Source organism: Dichotomopilus funicola (genome assembly GCF_033296635.1).
Source record: "Dichotomopilus funicola strain CBS 141.50 unplaced genomic scaffold C8A04scaffold_52, whole genome shotgun sequence".
Lineage (NCBI taxonomy): Eukaryota > Fungi > Ascomycota > Sordariomycetes > Sordariales > Chaetomiaceae > Dichotomopilus > Dichotomopilus funicola.
The window spans coordinates 172,055-191,124 of record NW_026944073.1 but is presented as its reverse complement, the minus strand read 5'-3'; the positions used below and the strand labels follow the sequence as shown (position 1 = coordinate 191,124).

At 57.0% G+C, this 19,070-nt stretch overlaps 3 protein-coding genes across 3 annotated transcripts; 2 read left to right on the top strand and 1 right to left on the bottom strand.

Moving 5' to 3' along the window:
- Positions 1-148: 148 nt before the first annotated feature.
- Positions 149-4,818, top strand: C8A04DRAFT_13710 (uncharacterized protein; the record flags this gene model as incomplete). The annotated part of the gene is made up of 5 exons (XM_062777823.1): positions 149-361; positions 425-1,983; positions 2,203-3,352; positions 3,427-4,054; positions 4,118-4,818. 5 exons carry the CDS (start codon positions 149-151, stop codon positions 4,816-4,818), a joined length of 4,251 nt encoding a protein of 1,416 aa, XP_062635248.1.
- A 2,709-nt stretch (positions 4,819-7,527) lies between these two features.
- Positions 7,528-14,745, top strand: C8A04DRAFT_30569 (uncharacterized protein; the record flags this gene model as incomplete). Its single annotated transcript, XM_062781425.1, has 3 exons — positions 7,528-7,678; positions 7,850-9,132; positions 9,160-14,745. 3 exons carry the CDS (start codon positions 7,528-7,530, stop codon positions 14,743-14,745), a joined length of 7,020 nt encoding a protein of 2,339 aa, XP_062635247.1.
- Positions 14,746-16,965: 2,220 nt separating this feature from the next.
- C8A04DRAFT_30568 (UV radiation resistance protein and autophagy-related subunit 14-domain-containing protein) lies at positions 16,966-18,654 on the bottom strand (the record flags this gene model as incomplete). The annotated part of the gene is made up of 2 exons (XM_062781424.1): positions 16,966-17,888; positions 18,009-18,654. The coding sequence occupies 2 exons, from the start codon at positions 18,652-18,654 to the stop codon at positions 16,966-16,968; spliced, it is 1,569 nt and encodes a 522-aa protein (XP_062635246.1).
- Positions 18,655-19,070: the final 416 nt, after the last annotated feature.

The window sequence follows — 19,070 nt, the reverse complement described above, 5'->3', positions numbered from 1 at the left end:
CTGCCGTCACCGGGAAAACGGCCTCGGTGTCGCGAACTTTCAGGGTTCCGCGTCGCGTCCAAAGTTACTTTTTGCCCACCACCACCCCTAAATTGATCCACGACAGAGCAAACACAGAATTCGGACAGCATATGGTGCGGATGTGAAGATGGCACCATCAGGGGAAACGACGGTCCCCCCGACGCGTCGAACGCGCAAATCAATTGGAGGGGGTCCTCCGACGAAACGAACACTGGATAAGGAGAATGCGACACTCGATGTGGGCAGCGCTACGGGTGGCACGCGGAAGAAGTCGCGGAGCAAGAGCATGGGGCCTGGCGGATTCGATCTCCTTAAGTCGGGGACGGGGAATCGCAGAGCAGTAGGTTCTTGTCCTGTTGGGATTGTTTTACTGCGCAACTGTCCGTGATGCTAATCGGCTTAGTCCATTGCCGTTCCAACACCACGATCGATCCTAAAGCCGACGATGCCGCCGATCCAAGATATCCCGTCCTTCAAGCCGAAACAACAAGGGAGCAATGAACCTTCCGGAACCAGGGTCCTCTTGCGGACAGAGGAGGAACAGCAGGCAGCGGCGCGCAAGCGAGAGGAGCAGGAGCGCGCACAGCTGGCACGGGAAATCAAGGACAGACGGGATGCGCGGCGGAAGTCGCTGGCTAACCGGCGCGTCTCGTTCGCGGCCGAGGCGACACTACATACCTTTCACGATCTCGAAGAAATGCAGGATTCGACAACGTCGACTGATTCCACACGCCGCGCATCCCAGCAGCAGCAACAACAGCAGCAGGAGGAAGAAGAACAACCACAGCCACCGCCAGCGCCCGATTCCGACCCGCCATCCACACCCCCCGATGCGATCGAGGAAGAAGTTGCCGAGTCCCCCGCTCATCAAGGAGACCTACACCAGCGAAAGCGCCGACGCAGTTCCGCCGCCTCCTCGACGTATGGATCAGACGACACGATGGCGTCGACTGTGTACGACTCAGACTTTGAGAATGCAGACGGCGTAGCAGACATCCAAGCGGTGGAGATGGAAGGGTCCAGCGACGAGGACGGGACGATCATGACGGTGGACGCGGAGGAGATGACTTCGGCGTCGACGGCGTCGCCGCGGTCGCCACGCTCGGCGTACGAGAATGATACCACGGGCAGTCTGGACGAGAATCTGCGGCTTGCGGCGCGCCGGGCGGTCACGCAAAGTATTGATGAGGATGAGGAGGTTATTGCGGGGTTTGCGGGGTGGGGGAAGAAGAATCCGTCGTCGCAGGGCTCGTCACAGCGCTCGTCGCAGGGGAGTATTGGGCAGGGGGCCGCAAAGGAGAGCCATATTCCAGAAGGTGATGGCTCCGATGCAGATGCGGACGCGGATGAAGATATGGATATGGACATGGACATGACCAAGGCGGTGGGCGGGATTGTGTATCCCAAGCTCCCGTCTCCTGAGAAGGACGACGACGACGTCAACGAGGAGCTGTCGATGGACGTCACTACGGCCCTTGGGGGGATTCTTTCCAAAGCCAAGGCTTTCCTGCGCCGTAAATCTGTCAATCCGACCCCTCAGCAGGAACCTGAGGAGCCGGAGGAGCAGACGATGGATTTCACAACTGCGGTGGGCGGTATTCAAAGCGGTCGAGCAGTTGATCGCCACGACCACGACAACACGGAGATCAACGAGGACATGTCGATGGAGTTTACCACGGCTGTAGGCGGTCTGCTACCGGGTGGCCTGTCGAAGAGCGGCCAGCAGAACAACCGACGGCGAACAATAGTGACCAACGACGAAGACGACGATGGGGCCATGGACATGACGATGGGTGTGGGGCGCATCCTGCCTGCGGAAGAAGCTGAAGTCGAGGACGAACAGACCACGGGCATGGACATGACGATGGCGGTCGGGGGCATCATCAAGCCGGCCGCGGCAACTCCAGAAGCCCGATCTGCCGGTCGAAAAATCATGGAGCAGGAAGCCGACGAGCCGCTTCTGTCATTCACTCCAATCCCTGCACCTCCAGCCTTAGCCCCGGCAGCAGCTGCGGCTGCATTTCCCAAGCGGTCCCCTCTCCGTCTCCAGCATCCCAACAACGAGAACACCGACCCCGAGCCGTCTCCCTTTCAGGGACGGGGATTACGCCGGAGTCCACCTCGTTTCGAGAGCCCACCTCGTTTCGAGTCTCCATTCATCGGCTCGCCCATCCCGCCCAGCAGCTCTCCCATGCGGCGGACGCCTTCCCCAGTAAGGACCACGCCCCGGGCCCAGCAGCAGCAACAACGCCGCGCCAAAACACCCCCCTCCATCTTCGGCACCGCGTCAAGTTCCCCCATGCGCAACCTGTCATCCCCCACCAAGAAATCCACACCCCGTTCCCCAACAAAACCCCGGCTCTTCCAGCAAGATCCCAGCACGGGCATCAACACGCCCCAGGTCGTCCTCACCCCCCAGGGCCGACGGCTGTCGGGAGTCGGTGTCGACCGGCCAGGGCTAGGCTCGCCGCGGGTGGCAGAGGTGTTTGACCGACGGGAATCGATTGGGAAAGCGGCCGGGGAGTTTGTGCTGACGAGTTCTGCGCAGGCTACGGCGGGACAGAAGAAGCGGAATGTGGTGTTTGCTGATCCGAGGGTGTTGGAGGCTGAGATTGAGCGGGAACAAGCAGAGCATGATGATGAAGAAGAAGAAGACCAAGATCAAGAACACCGTGAAGGATCAGTCAACAACCTGATGGACATGATCCAGGGTATGAGTCCGCAAAAGAAAAAAGCCACAAACCCGCTTCGCGGGCGGAAGAGTCTGCACGTCGGTAGCGCGCTGGGTCTACTTGGGAAACGGCCGCATGAGCTGGATGAGGACGAGGATCAGGACGGGTATGGGTCCGGATACGGGGATGAAGATGGGGTGAAGCGGCTGAAGGGACACCAGGGAAGTCCGGTGAAGAATATCCGGCTGCGGTCACCGCCGTCTAAGGCTGAGACGACCACGGGCCGGAAAACCAGGCCGAGTTTGCGGTCAGTGGATAGACTGGCCGTGCCAGACCTGGCGAGTTCGCCGCACCAGCGGGCGACTACCCCTCGTGGGCAGGACCATGACACTCTGATGGGGACAGTCGAGGTGGCCGAAGTGGATGTCCAAGAAGAAGACGAAGACGACGGCGAGCGCATGCATCTGCAGGACTTCCTCAACATGACGAGTATCCGGTTCATGGAGCTGACGACGACGAAACGGCGGCACACGATTGCGCCGGGGGGACAGTCTGGCTCGCGGGAGAGTGCGGCGGCTGATGCGGCGGATGATATGTCGCTGGAGCGGTGTGTGGTTGCGGGGGCGTGTACGGTGCCCATGTTGGAGTTGTATCAGCATGTATGTCTCTTTTCTTTTCTCTTTTTCTTCTCATCTATCTAGCATTGAGTGTGTGGCATATACTAACAACACAGTCCTGCCGCGAACTCAAAAAATACATCTCCGAAGGCCGACGCATAGTCCGCGAAATCGAAACCGAAACCTTCGAGGAGAACCCGCCCCTCTTCCGCGAATACCTGACCGCCACCCCCGAGTTCCGCGGCCTCATGGACACCCAATTCAAAAATGTCAAAACCCACGCCCGCCTGCTCAGCAAAGCCATGTGGTACGAGTGGCGCATGAAACTGCTCCAGGACGGACTCCGCGAGGGGCTACGCCAGACGGCGGAGGGGATGGATGCGGACGATGCGCGGCTGAAGCAGCGGGAGCGGATGCTGGCGGAGGTGGTGTTGCCGGATTTGCTGGCGCGGCGAGAGGCGTTGGAGAGGGAGGTGGAGGAGTTGGAGGTTGTGGTGAGAGAGATGGAGGATTGTGATCCGGCCGAGTTGGCGGATGCTAGGGCCGAGTTGGAGGAGGTCGAAAACGGGCTGGCGGAGAAGACTAGGATGTGGGAGGAGTTGAAGGGGGAGATGGAGGAGGTTGTGCGGGAGGGGGAGCAGTTGGCGGAGAGGAAACAGCGGTGTTTGGAGGAGATTCGGGAGGCGGAACAGATGCGGGAGGCGTATCGCGGGTGGTCGTCGGAGGAGATCAATAAGCATCGGGGTGAGTTTCTCAGGCAGCATCCCTCTCTTGGACAAGAATAGGTATACTAACGAACGCCCGCAGCACAAACCGACGCGATCGAGAAACACCACGGCTGGGCGATCGTCTCCATCGCCCAAACCACCATCACCATGCGCTACCGCCGCGAAGTCGAGCTCACCTTTGACTTGGCATCTTTCCAGCCAAAAACCCCCAAGAAAACCAAACCCATCCCCATCAAAGTCAACTACACCGGCACCGAATGCCCACCAGAAAAGTTCTTCTTCCTCCGCCATCTACGCACATATCTCCAATCGCCGAAATTCACGATCAAGACCGGTTCACCCCGTGCGCTACTCACCACAGTCTCCACGGCGTGGGACCAAGCGGGGTCTGTGACGGAGCAGATCCGCCGGTTGAGGCTGTCGTTTCCTACTACGGTTGTGCCGGAGTCCAACTCTAACTCCAACGGATCCGAAGCAGATGGATCAGAGGGCACGCTACAAGTGACATCCTCCCTCCTCCTCGGACCGCTACAAACCCGAGTCGAAGTCACGTTCCACGTGACTTTGGGCTCCTGGGCAGATGAGCCCGAAAAAGGTAAAGATGGTCTAGCAATGAATATCCGGCCCGAGGCAAAGGTGGTTTACGGTGAGCCGTTCCAGCCGGAGAAGATGACGGAGTTTGTGGTGGGACGGTTGGGTAAAGATGCCGGGGTTGGGTGGGATGAGGTGGTGCTGGGGTTGTTGAAGCGGTTGGGGAGGCGGAGGGGGGAGAGGGCGTAATACTGCACGAAGGACTTGAGATGGGTGGGTGGATATGTTGGATGGGGAATGAATGACTTGGTTTTGTATTGAGGTTGGCGGTGTTCTTTTTTCCTTCTTTATTTTGTGCTGGGCTGGTGGACTGGATGCGATACCCGACGAGTGCATTGGGCTATGGTAGCAATATGATCTGACTGGTTTGTTTTGTTTATTGTGCTACAGTCGCTGAATGAAGTTGGGCAATTGCAGGTCACTTCCAGTAAGGTTAATCGCAGAAGGTCACTTGCAAAGGCGAGTTGTCATGAGGTCACATGACCAACAGAGCAAACTCGGCGAACGGCGTCTTGCAGCCAGAAAGGAAAAAAAGAAGCTGGCTCAACTGGGAATATCCGCGACGACTGGTTGGTTTGGCGACTTCCCACACCACATCTGCCCTTGATGCCTGGATTATTGCCGCGGGCACCCACAGTGGGGTTATCGCTCATCCCACCCGACACTATAAACCAGCGCGTTCATGCCCCGATTTGGAGCCAATGTACAAATATTGGCACAGAAATCATCCATCAACGGTGCAGCAGCCTCTACTTCGGGATCGTGCCTAAATATTACATGCAAATACACGCCCTGCGTTTCTGAACGATGAATCTTTTCGTTTGCTAGTCAATGGACTTTTTAGACCTCCGGGCCATCATGTTAATTCAGTTGCGGCGTATACCAATTTCAATTCCAATAGTTCATTCCAATGAAATGTGCAGTCGGGTCGGTGCACTTGCAGTCTGGGGAAACTGCGATGCGGGGTGTGGGGTTGTGGGGTGCTGAGCGTGAGGCTCTGCGTTGCCGTGACAACAAATTCAACGTCAAGTGTTGATGGGTCTGGTAGCGAAACATGAAATAGACTGGTAATTTGGAGCTGTCAACTAGACAATAGTCATATAATTAAACTTCGCTTTTGTGGCTTTTTATTTACTTCTGGTTCGAGGGCAAACAGGTTATTGCGAGCGTTTTGTGTGTGTTTTTGGCGGGCGAAAACAATGCCAAGACTTGCCCCTGAATTCCGCATGTTGGAATGAAGGCGATGAGATTTCGATTGCGGTACAACAAACGGGTAAAATTTGGGTGTGGGTGTTGATGTTTGGTTTATTTAATGGTTTTGCTTGTTCCTTTGCCAGTGAATAATTAGGAATATGAAGTTTTACTTGATTGTTGTGGTCTTGTGTTGCGGAATTATAATTTGATGTTCTTCGATATCATTTAATAAACTTCTAATACCTCACACAACACTCCGTGGTATAATATTATCGACAACATCTCACTATTGCATCCGTACATTCCATAGAAATATTATTTGATCTTCTCTGCGGCTTCTCGGGATTAACACTAATTAATATAGGGTAAAGCCCCCCGAGGGATGCAAGCAATGTTGCTGTTGTCCTCCTCCGAGTTGGTAAATTAGGCGAGAATAACACATTTAAGCAAGGTCAACAGTCACAAGTACGGTTCTGGAACGAAGAGATAGGATTGATGGTCATCTACTGTTGGCTCTATTTGTTGGCAGTCTGACGTGTGTCCTCACGTCACACTGCAAACTGGCTGACACGGCCTGCAAACTATCTGACACTCGCTTTTCGCAAACGAATGTAGACGATTGAGTCAGATACCCGCAAATGGACAACACAGCGGGAACATGAAAGTCACGGTAAAACGGCAAGCAGAGAGGACAATAAAGATATAAGCCAGCAAGTCATGCAAGGTAATTGCTTTGGTAGTTCTCCGTCTCGTTGTAAATACTCTATCATAAACTTGATTATAAACTATTATAAACACCCTTTAACCGTCCATTTTCCAGCGGAAAAGTCAACCCCAAGACCTGGTTTGACAACCCTAAGTGTGGTTCTCTCACTGGGGAGTCACGCGAGACAAAGGCAGGAGATGAAGTCAACTCTTTGGAGAAACCAGGCCGGTAGTTCGCCGGTTGCTGGTCACATTGTCTTTGTGATTTTTGCGTTTCTTGTCACGTTATCTTTGCGGTGTTTCTCGTGTTGTTTAGGGCGTTGTCCATGGAGTTGTCTTCGCGTGGTCTGTCGCGTTGCCATCGCATTGTCCGCCGCGTCGCCGTCGCGCTCTGCTCTGTTGCTGGGTGGGTGGGCAAGAAGAGTGAGTCCTCTTTGGCATCTGGGAGGGGGGAAGGCATGCGATTTTATGAGTTGGATTTCAAGGATTTGGCGGAAGGTCTGTGTTGGTCCCACCGGCCATGTGGGAGGAGTACTACCCGCCTGCCCTCCTGCCCTCCCCATCACCGACCTCCCCGCCGCCAACACCGAGCCCTAACTGCCCTACCCTAACTGCCTCGCTGCCTTGATCTTCCCGGTCTGCCCTGTGCGCAGCCCCACCGCGGGGGAGAGTATAGATAGTATAGATTTGATAATCTTCTGCCCCTCCAAACGATCCTCTCTTCTCTTCTTCCACACCACAGAAAGCCTTTCGTCTTCGGTTCTCGCTCGCCCGCCGCCCGCATTTTTCGCGTTTTTAGCTGTTCTCTGCTCTCGGCTCGCCCGTTTTCCTCTCTCGGCCCTCGGCCTTCTTTGTTCTCGGCTCGCGCATCTCTTTTCCCTCGGCTCCAGCCTTTCTTTTTTCTCGATTCGCGTCAGTTTTCAAACTGACAATCGACAACGACCGCCCCCCGGCGAAGAACAAGACGATTTTTTTCGCTTGTTATTTTCAAGAGTCAAGATGCTCACGACAGTGTCTTGCATGACCATTCTGGTCATTTCCCTCCTTGCCGTCTTGGAAGCCAAGACTGGGATGGACGTGTGTTTGGAGATTGGCGACTTCCTTGCAGAGGAGCGCGAGTTTGCGGATTGGGTCCGCGTGTTTCTCTTCCGTGAGTTTTCTGTCTATTTCTTTTGTTTGACTCTCTCTATTTCTCTCTATTTTCTGTTGTGTATTATCATGTCCAGTCATGTTCAATTCTGTCATCATCGCGACATTTGTTTATCCCTCCTTCTTCAATTCGAAACTTGAGAAAGAAACTAAACTGACACACCTAAACTAGTGTACCTTGCAGGAAGAGCGCTAATCTTCTTGGGCTCGTGGTTTCGAGCAAGCCTCCCCGTGGCCGCCACCCGGGTCCATCGGGCCTGGATGTGTCTTTTTGCCGGTGCCGTATCTCGTGGCCTCGCGGCTCGTGACGCGGTCATCAACGCCTCCCGGTCTCGTCTCGCGGCGATCCGGTCTTCTTCCCCTGTCGCTGGTGCCCTCATCTGGGTGCTCTGCTGCTTCGTCTCCCTTTCGTGCCTGCCTCTTGTCTGGGCCGTGGCTCGTGTCTCCGCCTCGCGGTGGTGCACGCTGTCGCCTGCCTGGCTGGAGGACTTCGTGGACTCTGTCCTCGTCGACGAGGCGCGTCGGGAAGAGCGGCGCCGGGTCCTTGCGGCCTGGGAGCGACAGCACGGCGGGCAAGTTGATAGGCTGCGCCGGCTGAACCTGGAAGCCGAGCGCCTGGCTCAAAAGGCAGCGAAGGTCTGGCGTGACGCGGTGTCGCACTATTTTAGCTGCGAACCCGTGACGTTGGGTCCCTTCACTCCGGTTGAGCACTTGCGCCCGGTTGGTTTTGCTGGTGTGGTTCCGGTCACGGTGCCTGACACCACCACTCCGTTTGTTGTTTCGTCTTCTGTTTCCGGTCGTTTGGGTGGCGCTTGGTGGTCCCGCCTTCTCCGTCTCCAGGATGAAGGAGTTCTCCGGGTCGACGCCGTCATCGCTCGCGTTTCCGCGGCGGTGGCGGCGAACCAGACGGGCATTGACCGTCTGGAGCGCGATATCGCGTCTCGGCTGCGGGAGATCACGGCCATTGACTCCGAGGTCAATGATCGTTGGGTCGTCTTGCACGCAGCTCGCGTGCAAGAGGCACGGCGTCGGAAAACCACCGGCGCTCGTGGCTACCAGCAGGCAGTCATGGAGCCCGTCATGCTCCTTGGTTCCCCCGTTCGGCTGTTCCGACGCGGCGAAGCTCCGGCGACGTCGTCGACAACATCAACAACAGCAGCAACGGCAACAGCAACAACAACAACAAACAACCCCTCCGTCCTCCCAGAATCTTCGTCTTCCCTCGCCTTGGTCCTTTCCCCCACCTCAGCTCTCTCGGTTGCCGCCGACCCCCCGGCAACCTCTACCAACGCTCTGTCGACAACAAGCTCGACATCCCCATTTTCCCCTCTACCAGCCCCTGTTCTCCCCCTCTCTCCCCCCGCGACCTCTCTTATCCCCCTCTCGTCTGCCCTGTCCGTGTCCTCCTCCTCCGCCCAGCACACCAACCCCGCCGTCCAGCAAGAGGACCCCTCTGTTGTCTCTTCCGCTGTTGTCGTCTAGAAGGCGCAGCAGTCCGGTGAGGAACAGCAAGGCCAAGAGCTGGCGGTTGTGGAGCGCTGGGTGGAAGAGGACGGCCTGGGAGCCCGCACCCTGCCGTTGACCTTCCCGGCCTCTTCAATTTTGCGGAGGACCCCCGAGGAATCGGCTCGGCTCGCCCGGCAGCGGGAGATTGAGGCGCGGGAGCGCTACCAGATGTGGCGGGCGGCGCGACGCGAACGCAACCGTGAGTTGCGGGCTGCGTACCGCCGGGATAATCTGGCGCCTGTTTCTGCTTCGGCGGTTTCTGGTTCGGGTTCTCTGGCTTCGGCCCCTGCTGTTTCGTCTGCTGTGGTGTCTTCTTCTTCGTCGCCCGCACCCCGGGCGGATCTCGCCAACGTCTCGTCGACCAAGTCGACCAAGACCACCACGACCACCACCACGACAACGATCACCACCACCGCCGCCAAAGCCGAGGCTCGCGCCGAAGCTGAGGCTCAGTACCAAGAAGCCATCGCCAGACGACACTCTGCCGAGGCCGCGCTGGAATCTGCTCGTGCAGAGGAAAGCCGGTTGATGGCTTTGTTGTCGGTTGCGCGTGACAATGTGGCCGCCTGCGAGGTTGCTGCCGAGTCGGCTCGTGCCGAGGAGGCGCTTCTTTTCGCTGGCTCTTCTGCCCCTTCTTCTTTCTCTGGTGTTTTCTCTGGTCTCCCTCGCGACGAAGAGGAGGAGAGTGCGCAGTCGGGTTTCAGCTCCGACGTTTCTACCTACAACCTTTCCCTCCCTTCGTCTCCGTTTGTCTCGTCCCCCGCGTCGATCGCTTCTTTCGTCAACAGCGACTGTGTTGTTGACAGTATCTCTTCTTCCGAGGACCCCGTTTTTATGGGCGAGGCTGAGGAGGCTGTCGCTATGCAACACGACAGCCTAGACAATGAAGACCACGACGACGCCGTGGGCCCTAACGACGGTGACAATAACAACAACGACGACGAAGGCGACAACATCGCAGCCCTCGAGGCCATTCCCGCGATTGTTCGTCCCGTGGCTCCTGAACCACAGGAGACCACCGCGATTTCCGAAAGTCTCGGTGACACGTTGCCTGCCGCCGCCTCTGTCGCTTCTCTCCCGTGGCCCGAGTCCGAGGACGAAGGTCTTTTGGTTGAGGAGCAGGAGGCACAGGAAAATGTGCCCGAGCGGCCCACCCCGCCGCACACTGCCGACAAGGTCGACCGTCCAACAGGAGATGGTCTGAACCGCGATGGGGAGCAGTGTGTTGCGGCTCGCGGTGCGGTGACGCTGGTGGTGGTTAGCCCAAGCCACCAAGCCGAAGAACTGGTGAAGGCGAAGGAGCAGGAGGTTCCCTTCTCTACGGAGTTGGGCCCTAACAGCCAGACTGCGCCGGCTGCTGAGGAACCGGAGAAGGCCCAGCAGCAACAACAAAGTCTCGACGTCCTGGACCGCGACGAAGATAGTGATGTCGCCATGGAGGACTCAAAGTTGGAAGAGTCTAATTCTGACTCGGAGACGGCGTCCCTCTTTGGGGGCGACTTTTACGATGATGATGATGAGGATGATGACGACAACGACGAGGACGACAATGGCGACTCGTACATGTCCGGTATGGGTGCTGTGGGCGTCGAGCGGTCTCGGCCCCGTGGGTATGTGGTCTCTGCTGGGGAGCAGGTTGACACGGCCATGGGCGAGGCGTCGGAGGAGATGGAGGTGGACGTCCTTCCCCATGTGGAGGACGTGGACATGATGGAAATGGGCCCTACCAAGAGGGCAGATGAGAACATGGAGATGGAGCTGGATGTGCAACTGTTCAGCATGCCAGACGAGGAACTGGAGAAGGCGCTCTGGGACCAAATGGCCCAGCTGTCGACTGAAGAACCGGAGAACTCTGGCGTGTTGTTGTCTCGTCCTGCTCTGTCTTCCTCTGCCCTTCTCCCCGTTTCCGTCCCCTCTTTTGAGGCCCCTCTTTCTTCTTTCCCGGGTGAGTTTCGCGGTTTCGGCGCTGGTTTTGGTGGTTTCCGTTCTGGGGTTTCTTCTCGTTCTGCTTCTCCCGCTCCCGCGGCCAGCCAGGTCGTGGTGATGGACCAGTTCGAGCCCGAGCACCAGCACCAGTCACAGTCCCAACAGGAGGACTATGACCTATACCAATTCCAGCAGGATGCTGAGGCCGGCGACCTCTTGCCCGCACCCCGGGGCGTTTATCCTGTTGGAGAGCAGGCTCTGGACGTCCGCCAGGAGGTGTTTGCTGCTGCCGGGGAGGACTACGAGGCTGAGTCCGAGTGCCAAGATGCGGTGTTCCCCTCTGTGGAAGCACCCGAGGACAAGGACGCCGAGTTCGACCCGGCGGCGGTGTATGGCGGTGAGTTCGGGCGCGAACCCGAGGAGGATGCTTTTGCGGCGGAGGAGGATTTCCCGGAGGAGGAGGGCGACAATCTGGTGGGCGCCGGTGGTGATGTTGACGAAGAAGTCGACGGGGAAGTTGAGGGCCACGACTTTGGGTTTCGTTGTGATCCCGAGGTCGCCCGCCTGATCGACGCTGGGGAGTATGTGGCGGCTTATCGCCTACATTTCCCCGGCTGCGAGATTCCGGGCTACTTGTACCCGGCGGCAACTTCCTCCAACGACGACGACTCGGTCATCGACGCTCCTGGTTTTGGCCAGGACAACGACGACGACATCACCACCACCACCACTCCCAACCACCCCCCGCGCTCCTCCACCACCTTCGCTGCGGCACCCATCCCGGCCGCAACAAACCCCCCGACCACCGCCCACGACGAGGCTTCCCTGGTGCCGCTCTCCCAAGACGGCAACCCATGGGACCCTCTCTACTCCCTGGAGGATGAACCTCCCCAACAGGGGTCTCGGTCTCTGCCTGTGTCTTCTTCTTCGGCACAGCATCAATCAACAACAGAGATCGAGACTGAACTCGACTCCGACGACGAGCGCGCCGCGAGGCTGATGCAGTCGCTTGAGTTCACAGACATGGACAACACCAACGGCCTCGACATGACAATGACAGGCACCCACCACGCCATTTCTGATTCCGAGTCCGACTCCGACTCTGCTTTGGCGGACGAGGACGGAGAGGAGGAAGAAGAAATGGCGATGGACTTTGGGTTCGAGGACCGGTCCGACCTGGACGGGGAGTTCTCCGACGCGGAGTTCTCCGACGACCACGACCACGACCACGACCACGACCACGATTCTCTGGCGGGAGATTTCGGTTTCGCTGGTTCGGCGCCGCCGTCGCCGTCGCTATCGTCGACAAGGAGGTCCAACGTGGCCTGGGGGCAGCAGGGGCGCTCTCAGGTCCGCGGAGGGCCTTACACCACTGCTCGTTTTTCTGCACTTGTTGCAGCTTCCCCTTCGCTTTTCCCTTCGGCGTCAACCGCGCCCAATGCCGCTGCTGCTCCGCCCGTATTATTTGGTGCGCGCAACAGCGGTGACAACACGCGGCCATCGCGTCTAGCCTTTGACATGGGCTCAGACTTTCCCACGATGCCGCGGGGACGGTTGACACTCGCCGACCCCTCTCCCCCTGCTTTTGTGCGTCAAACCACAGACAGCAGTGCAGCACAGTCTGTTCCGCGGTCCGACGATAGTGACGACGTCAGCGACGAAGACTACTCCTCCTCGCAGGAGGAGTCGGAGAGGGAGACGGAATCCGACAAGGCCGAACGGTTGCGTCACACGATGGCTATGATGATGGGCACTGCCGAGGAGGCTCGGCATGCTTTTGAATCGCGTGTCATCGAAGACAATACTGCTGAGGTCGAGGATGACGAAGAGGAAGAGGAAGACGAGCAGTGGGAGGACGTGGAGGAGGATGAGGATGAGGAAATGGAGGAAGAAGGCATTCCCGAGAATGTCCAACAAGAGGATGTTCCCGAGAATGCGGAAGACGACAACGAGGAAGAGGCCAAGGACAAGGATTCGGAGTCGGAATCAGAGTCGGAGTCGACCAAGCAGCGTCAAACCTGCAGACCAACCAAGCGTCGTCGCGATGACCTCAGCGACGACGACGACGACGACGACGACGACGACGACGACGACGACGACGACGACGACGATGACATGGCCGGGATTGGTGGCCCACGCCCCATTGCCCGGCCCATCGCTCGCTTCGCCCGATCCGAGCCTCGCTCTTCCGCCGAGAATGGCCAAGGCAGCCAAGATCACTCTGGTGATGCCAACAAGGACGGCAACGACGACAAGCCCACCAACGACCCGACCGCCCTCCACATGTTCGACCCGTCCATGCCCCCCGCCATTGCCCTGCGCGCCCAACGACCGCAGGGCACCGTCTTCCCCGAGGAAAAGAGAACCAGCGGCGTCCTGTCGACCCTGTCCGCTGCCGACCGTCGTGCGCTCCGGCGCGCCACTGCCTATGTGCGTGGTGAGACTTTCGGGTCTGACGATGACCGGTCCAGCAACAAAGACAGCGACATCAACAGTGACGATGACGAGGATCACGTCTATGGCAGCGATGCCGATGATATGGACGTTGATCGCCAGCCGCCGACCGCGCCCGTCATCAACACCAACACCAACGCGCCCATCAACGCGCCCACGCCCGCTGCGTCTTCTTCTCTCCCTCGGCCTTCTACCTTCCCTCATCCCCTTCCCTCCTCCGTTTTACCCCCTCCCTCCACACCTCAGCCCCAACGCCAACAACAACCCCCACCGAACCAACCGCCCACGAACCAGTCCCAGTCAAACCAACCCTCCAGCCAGGCCACAGCCTTCAAGATCTCCCCGGCGGCAGTGCGCACGCCCAACTCATCGCTGAGTGGGACCATCACCGCGCGCACTGCCGTCCGCAATACACCCTCTGGCCCGTCCCTCGACGAGATCCAGAGGCAGATCGACCAAGAGAAGGAGGCTCGTCGCGTCGCTGCCCTCGCTTGGCCAGACGACGACCACGATGCTGCCGCTTCTGCTTCGCCTGCTGTGATCTCTTCTGCTGGTGTGCCTTCTTCGGGATTCACACCCGCGAGGAATGGTTCTGGTTCTGGTTCAGGTTTGTTCGGTCTTGGTGTTGGTGGTTCAGGTGTTGGAGGTCCCGCTGCTGCCCGCTCACTGCCTAGCTCTGCCGCTGTTTCTGGTCTCCGTCTCTCCGGTCCCGCCCACGGTTTTACTAACTCCCCCGGTCCTGGCTCTACCGCCGCACAAGCTGGTGTCTTCCTCCCGCCCTCGGCCTCGCGGCCAGCGGCATCTCAGGTCGCCCAGCCCGGCCAGTATCCAGCCGGTCAGTTACCGTTGCCGGCTCAGACCGAGTTCCAGACTTTGCTGGTTCAACAACAGCCGCAATCACAACAACAGCAGCAGCAGACGCAACAGCAGCAGCAGACGCAACAGCAGCAGACGCAGCAGCAGCAGCAGAGGGGTCAACGACGAGGTGCAGCACCCTCCCTTTCCCTTCCCGATATTCCCATGCCCACAATTCCCTCATCCACGCCCGCCGCAGCGACAAATCACCCGTCGCCCGCACCCGCCCAGCAACGGCCCCAGCAAGTTCAATCACAACTCCCGCGGCGACCGCCTCCTGGCCCGTCAATCTTCATCCAGAGGAAACCGCGGAGGGGGCCGAAATAAGTTGTGTCGGACAACTTATTCAATTCTTGCTTACAACGGGTTTGGGCAGCGATGACATGGGATGGGATGGGTTTTGGGATCGGTTGGGCTGCTTGCTTACCTTGTCGTTTTTTCTTTTAGGGGAACGAGTTTGTGACGATGACTGACGACGTAGGAGTAGGAGTACGAGTTTTGAGTGTAAGCACGAGCACAAGGACTAAGGACATAAGGACCAAGGACAGATTCAAGGACATAAGGACAGAGGACACAAGGTGGAAGGGAAGGAAGAAAAAGAAGAAGGAAAAGAAGAAAAAAAAGAAGAACGACAAGAAGAACAACGAGAAGATAAACAAGAAGGACCGAAAACGACAAGAGCGATGAGAGGATCCAAAAAACAATACCAAAAACACACCAAAGCGACGAGACGAGAAGAACACATCAAAAAAAGAGAAGAGAAACAAGCCAAAAAAAAAGAGACAAGAGACGAGAGAGACACACACACAAAACACAAAACACAAAACACCAAAGAAACAAGGGAACCCGGAAAACAGACAGCCTCTTCTAAGCAGGGTTAGCGGGTGGGCTCCTCCGTTCGCTCCGGTGTTTTCCTTGTTTTCTCCCTCTCTCTCATCTCTAGTCTCCTCTCTCCTCTCTTCTCAAGATCATCAACATCATCAGATTGATCTTTTCTCATCTCGTCGCTCTTCTCATCGCTCTTCTCATCATCAGCATCATCGCATCATCGGCATCTTTCTCGAGACGAGCCACACCGATACAAGACATAAGCCACAGAGACAGGAGAAACGAGAGAAACACACACCAAAAAACACACACAAAAAAAACACAAAAAAAACAAGGGAACCCGGGTATCAAGCCTCTCTGGGTAGGGTTAGCGGGCGGGCCAGATAGAGTGCTCCGGTGCTTTCCCTTGTTTTCTCTCTCTCTCGTTTCTCCTCTCTCTAATTCTCAAAATATCGGCATCGGTATCGGCATCGGCATCATCAGCATCTTCTTGAGACGAGGCACAGCAGAGACAAGAGACAAGAGAGAAACACACACCAAAAAACACATCAAAAAACATCAAGAAACAAGGGAACCCGGGTCACAATAGCCTCTTCTGGGTAGGGTTAGCGGGCGGGCCAGCTAGAGAGCTCCGGCGTTTCCCTTGTTTCTCTCTCTCTTCTTCTCTTTGCTCTCTGCTTCTCAACGTCGGTATCTTCTTCTTCTTTTCGACATCATGATCCTCAACATCTTCTTGAGACAAGCTACGAAAGAGCGACAAACCACAACAGAGACGGGAGAAACGAGAAACACACACACCAAAAACACATCAAAAAAACATCAAGAAAACAAGGGACCCGGGTATCACACAGCCTCTTCTGGGTAGGGTTAGCGGGCGGGCCAGATAGAGCGCTCCGGTGTTTTCCCTTGTTTTCTCCCTCTCTCGTTTTCTCTCCTGTCTCAACATCATAAGCATCGGCATGGTCGTCTCTCTTCTCCCCTCAAGATCAGGATCATCTTCTTCTTCTCGACATTATGATCATCTTCTCTTCCCAACATGATGATCAGCTTCTTCTCCCTTCCCACCTCAACATCATGATATCCATCACCTTCTCAAGATGATGATCCTCCCAGCATCATCGACATCATCGGCATCATCTTCTCTCTCAGCCGATCTGTCGCCACTCAACATCCAGTCTCTCAACACCCAGTCTCTCGACACCCACCCCTATGCCCCATCCTCACCAGCAGTCCAAACCCGCGAAGAACAAAGATGATCTGAAGCTCGGCCGTGTACGCACAGTCAACTTATTCAGTCGGAGTTCTTTTCGTGACCCTGAATCTGCTGGCCCCGACTCTCCAGGTTTGTTTCACACAGTCACATCAGTTCTAACAGGCCAGGTCAAATCCGAGAAACAGAGATGTCTAGAAACCCGGCCGTGTACGCACAGTCAACTTGTTCATTCGGAGTTTCTCGTGTGATCTGGTCCTGGGAGTTCTGATGTTTTCTGTGTGGGCTATTCTTGGGAGTCTTTTGAGGTTGGGCTTTTTGGTGGGTGTTTTGAGTCTGGTGCTTTCTGAAAGTCTGGCATTTTTGAGGCTGGCTTTCTGGGAGTCCTCTGTCCTCTGTCTTCTGTCCTCTGTTCTTGGTTCTCTTGTCCTCTGTTCTCTGCTCTGCTCTACTCTACTCTACTCTGCTCCAGCTTACTTTACATCTCGTCTCGTCAGGTCAGGTCAGGACTACCGGCTCTTCAGCCTTGTCCAACCACTCGTTCCCTTGCCGCCATTTCCGCCGCCGCTAGCACCGCCGCTGTTCGCCCCAGCTCCACCTCCACCTCCATTCAAGACCCCATACCCCTCATCCACCTCATCGCCCTCAATCGTCTCCCACTCCAACAGAGGCGTCTCGCTCAACAACCGTTTCTTCAACCGGTCCGCGAGTTTCAGAGGTGGCAAGATCGGAAAGCTCCGCACAAAATCAGTCCCTTCGGCACTGCTTAAAAAACTATGCAGTGTTCCGTGCGACCAGCGACCGATCGTGGGTTTGGGTGTGTTTGAAGTCATGGTCCCGCTCTCTTTAGGACTTCCACCACTTGGGGTGAGCGACGCGCGGAAAGTCGGCTCGACAGAGCGCCGGTGCAGTTGGTCGCCGATCAGCAGCCGCCACAGGTTCTGGCCGATGTTGCAGACGTCTTCATACGAGTCTTTGTCGCCTGCACCGGTTCCGGATCCGCCGACTGACACACCTTGCGAGCAGCACGCCCACGCTACGTCGTATGCCAGCAGCGACACCCCCTCTAGAAACAGCTTGTACCCCGCTGGATCCTCCTTCGCCAGCGTGGGCAGCGGTTTGTCCAGAAACAATGGACGAGGTCGTGGGGTGTGTTCGTGTGCTTGTCTACCTGGCTTGTCTGACTTTCTGGTTCTGTCTCGTCCTGTCTCGCCGTCCTCGATAATCGTTGGAATTTGGGAGGCTAGCGAACCTGGGAAAGCTACTTCGCCATGTCGGTATGACCATGTCAAAGAGAAAATGGTCGGCCGTGGGTAGTCGGCATGTGGCGGTGTGATCTCAGCGGGTAGGCGGATGCCTAGATAGCGCGCTGCGAGGCTCAAGAGATGGGCTATGTGGGAGAGTGCGGTTGATATTACTTCGGGCGAGAGGCCTGTTGTCATCGTGGTCAGTCAACAGCACAAGGTCCAAGGTGAAGCAGGGCAAGGCAGCAAAACACAAAAAACACAAAAAAAAAACATCGGAGTAGCGGTGGGCAACAAGCAACACTCACTATTCATGGCATGCAGATCAAAAATCTCCACGCCCCCAATCTCATACCGCTTGCCACCACCACCGCTCCCTCCACCACTGCCTCCCCCAGCTCCCTTGCGCACCTGCCTCAACCCATACAACCTTGCAGCCCCCTCACACAGAAACCCCCTCGTCTCCGCCACGCTATCCGCACACCGATTCCACTTATACCTCAGCCTCTGCAGTCCCATCTCCGCTTCCCCCAACTGTCTTGTCCGGCGCGGCCCGGTCCCAGCCGACACCGAGGCGAGTTCTGTCCTGCGCCGTGCCAGCCGTGCATTCTTCTCTGCGATGGCGGCGCGCGCGCTCTCGACCTCGGCCTGGAGTCTGTCGGCTTGGGAGATGATTTGGGCGGTGCGGTCGCGCGAGGCGGATTCCATGGAGCGGAGGTGGTCGAGACGGGCGCGGGAGGCCATGATTTCTTCTTCTTTGGTCTGTCTGTCTCGCTTCTTCTCAGAAGTGGGAGTGGTGGCGACGGCATCGACCTGGCGCTCGGCGGCCTCGCTCTCCATCAGGGCCTTGACATACTCGATCCTAGCTTCGTAGACGCAGTTGCGGGCGTCGACGGCACAGAGGAAGGGTCGCTTGGAGGCGCTGTGTGGCCGGTGGCAGATGCTGCAGTTCATCTTGGCTTGATGCTCATGCTCTTTCTGGAGATGTTATCTTGGTGAAAGTTATCTTGGAGGTCGTTGGGAAGGCAATGCGGCAGGCACATGACCTTGCGTCAATCTGCAGGCAGCCGTGGCAGGTGGTACACTAGGTGGCAGGTGGCAGGCAAACGCAACACCACACACATCAGGCGGACTTCTCTTCTGGTTCTGGGGCGGAAACAAACCAAACAAAATCGGTTTCCGCCTTAATACAAACTCACAGGACTAGCGGGGAGTCCGGGTGACACACAGACAACTCTCAAAAGTCGACGTCACCTGTTGTAGAGTCTCATTTGTGGAGGTTCAGTTCAGTTCGAAGATAGCACCTGGCGGGCTGTGAGCAACCAGCCGCACGGGTACATCTCCACCTTATTTCTTCTATCATTCACTGA